This window comes from Bison bison, unplaced genomic scaffold, assembly GCF_000754665.1.
Source record: "Bison bison bison isolate TAMUID 2011002044 unplaced genomic scaffold, Bison_UMD1.0 scf7180017864390, whole genome shotgun sequence".
Classification (NCBI taxonomy): domain Eukaryota; kingdom Metazoa; phylum Chordata; class Mammalia; order Artiodactyla; family Bovidae; genus Bison; species Bison bison.
Window position 1 is genome coordinate 121,270 of NW_011494962.1, and position 3,472 is coordinate 124,741.

Consider the following 3,472-nt stretch of genomic DNA (forward strand, 5'->3'; position numbering starts at 1 on the left):
ATGTGATTTATAGAAGGAACTGAAAAGGCAAAATGTTTTCTATCTTTAGGGTGCAAAGGTATAGTAAAAAAGCAGTCTTTTAAGTCAATAGTAACTATAGACCATCCTTTTGGTACCATAGAAGGGGAGGGCAATCCGGGTTGTAAGGGCCCCATAGGTAACATGGTATTATTAACATTTCTTAAATCAATCAACATTCACCATTTTCCTGATTTCTTTTTTATTACAAAAACAGGGGAATTCCACGGGGAAAATGAAGGTTCTATATGAGCTTTTTGTAATTGTTCATTAACTAATTGCATAAGAGTTGCCAATTTTTCTTTAGTTAGGGGCCATTGAGGTGTCCATACTGGGGTATCAGATTCCCAATCGAGGGGCAGCAGTGTTAACTCAATGGTCCCCATTAAAAAGGTTCATTTAAAGAAATTGTGGCTTTCGTTTGTTCAAGAAAATCCCGTCCCCATAAATTGGTAGGGATATTAGTAATATATGGCTTAAGATAAGCTACAATTTGATCAGGGCTATACACTTGTAAATAGGATGTACTGACAAAGTTTGTGTGGCATCAGTTTTACCCACTCCTAATAGTCTAGAAGGAGCCATAACCCTACCCCAATCGAGGGGCCATTCTGCAGCTCTAATGACTGAAATGTCAGCTCTGGTATCTAATATGCCTGTGAAATTCTTTCCCTGAATGCGTAAAGTAAGCATGGGTTTCTGATGTTCCTTTAATAAGGTGGATAGTGTAGCAGTAAGGTTGGTACTGCCAAAGCCTCCCTGTTGAACTTTATCAGATGCCTTCATTGGTTTGACATATGGCAAAAGTAATAATTGTGCAAAACGTTCCCCTTTTTGTAAGTATACATTTCCCATTTTCACAACATTTACCATAACCTGTATTTCCCGTTCATAATCTTCGTCCATAACACTGGTCAATACCATTAAACCTCTCATTGTGTAGCTACTATGTCCCAAAATTAGTCCCACTGTCCTGGGTGGAATTGGGCCATAATATCAAGGGGGAATTTTGGGGGGGTTGTATAATTCTATTAGTTCCATATCATAAGGATTAGGTATATCAATGCAAGCACTCTTAGATGTAGCTGCTTGTAGCGTCATAACGCTAGGTCCTCCTTTTGTAGTGGGGCTAGAGGACTGCCCCTTTATCAGTTTCCCTATTGTTCTTGTTGTGTACCGGGGTTCAAGGTGTTTCCATCCTTATCAAACTTAGAATGACATTCATTCAGCCAATGGAACCCCTTTTTACATCTTGGACATACTCCTGGGGGTCTCTTCTTATTAGAAGTAGTATTATTTTTTCCAGCCTGTGTTGGCATGCAACATTGTTTTTTCATATGGCCGGGCTTCCCACAATTAAAACATTTGGCATTAGCAGCTTTTTGCACATTAAAGGTTTCCAATGCTGCCAATTGTGCTCTATGGGACATAGATCCGATGTCCCTACATGCTTTCAAATATTCCATAAGAGAGCCAGTCTCTCGAATTGGTCTGAGCGTGGATTAACATTCCTCATTAGCATTTTCAAAAGCAAGTTGTTTTAAAATAATATTTTGTAAAGTCACATCCTTAATAGATTTCTCAACTGCATCCTTTAATTTTCCTATAAATTGAGAATATTCTTCCTCATGTCCTTGAATAATCTTAACAAATGAACCATCAGAGTTAGTGCTATCAACCTTTGCCTATGCCCTGCAGGCAGTTTCTTTAATGAAATGCAACATCTCAAGGGTAATATTAGCTAATTGCGCCATTACATTGACCATAGTCCCTGTTCCAGCCAGTATATCATAAGTTAAATTGGCAGTGTTACCACGAGATTGCTGGTCAATCATCAGCTGTTGGGCCTCATCACTAACCCACATTTGCCACTGCAGTAATTGTTGAGGATTTAAAACCATCTTTGCTACTTGAAAAAAATCATATGGCATCCAATGGTCAGCCCATCCTCTGAGAAATTCTATACAGTAAGGAGAAGTAGGTGCATACAGAGTACATGCTTTCTTAAAATTAGACAACATGCTAAAATCTATACTGTCCCAAGAATTTTGACCCTGGACAGGTTGATCAAATTGTATTGGGAAAGCGAAAGCACAAGCAGGCATCTCCCGAGGAGGAGTGAAGCGGTTAGTATGAGCAAGGTTAGCAACTGCAGTTACAGACGGAGCAGAAGGAAAAGCCTCAGATTTGGGCTGTCCGCTGAATGAAATGACTTCCGCCTTAAGCGGTTTCGGTTTTGGCACATCCTTAATAGATACATCCTCAAGTTGTTTTTCCAGGGTTTGTGTTTGATTGAGTATGACATTCTTGCATTTCAAAGCACCTTGCATGTCTTGTTCATTAAGCTCGTATTCATGCAAAGACTGAATAGTCTCTACCTCCAAATCAACATTATGTCCTTCAATTTGTTCTATGACAGCCCGTATGAGTGACCAGGTAACCCAGCATTGAGCAGGAATGTAAACTCCCTGCCGATATGCTCACAAAACATTATTTTTAACCCTTTTCCATACATCAAGATCAAGTGTCCCGTCCTCAAGGAACCATGGATTATGTTACAGTAGTATATGATAGCAGTCATTCAACTGATCTCTTGAAACATTAACACCGTTTTGTTTCAAAAAATGATGCATTATAGAAATGAAAGGAATTTTACTGCTATGTTGTCCCATCCTGCTTACCTCTTTCTGCAGGGGCTCGTCGCTTTGTTCAGCCTTCCTTTCAAGTCCCTGTTCGGGCGCCACTTGTTGGGGATTTTTCTCCCCGGGGCTTGGAAGCGACGAACCTGACAGAATGACACTCGGACAGTCTCTTGCAAGGACCGACAAGTTTATTTCTGCAGTCAAGCCTTTTTATAGAAGCAGGAACAAAGAGCTTAAAGTATACGGCCAGCAGAGTGCATACGGGGTTAATGCATAATCAGTAAAAACATTTCAAGGACAGTGTGCTCTAAGTGACTCATGTGCTTATCCCACAACCCGTTTTCTCAAGTAACATCCCTATTTATTATTAAATCTCGGCGATGAGCATAACCAAAGGCAGGAGATGTTTTTCTGTCCGCAGTACACAAAGCTGGATACTTCTGGCCCTTCGCCATTTTCCCAAGGACTTTCTCCTAATACGGCTATTTTGTACTACGCTTCCCAACATTGACTATGCCAAAGCCTTTGACTGCGTGGATCACAACAAAAATTCTGAAAGACATGGGAATACCAGACCACCTGACCTGCCTCCTGTGAAATCTGTATGCAGGTCAAGAAGCAACAGTGGAGCCTATTATACAGAGTGAAGTAAGCCAGAAAGAAAAACACCAATACAGTATACTAACGCATATATATGGAATTTAGAAAGATGGAAACAATAACCCTGTATACGAGACAGCAAAAGAGACACTGATGTATAGAACAGTCTTATGGACTCTGTGGGAGAGGGAGAGGGTGGGAAGATTTGGGAG

The 3,472-nt window shown here is 40.5% G+C and overlaps 1 protein-coding gene across 1 annotated transcript in view; it reads right to left on the reverse strand.

The window, feature by feature from the left end:
• Positions 1-403: 403 nt before the first annotated feature.
• LOC105002212 overlaps positions 404-3,472 on the reverse strand; it is a 7,161-nt gene continuing 4,092 nt past the window's right edge. The window contains 4 exon segments of the mRNA XM_010858758.1: positions 404-555; positions 558-1,217; positions 2,054-2,486; positions 2,700-2,803. Coding sequence (XP_010857060.1) covers positions 404-555; positions 558-1,217; positions 2,054-2,486; positions 2,700-2,803 — 1,349 coding nt within the window.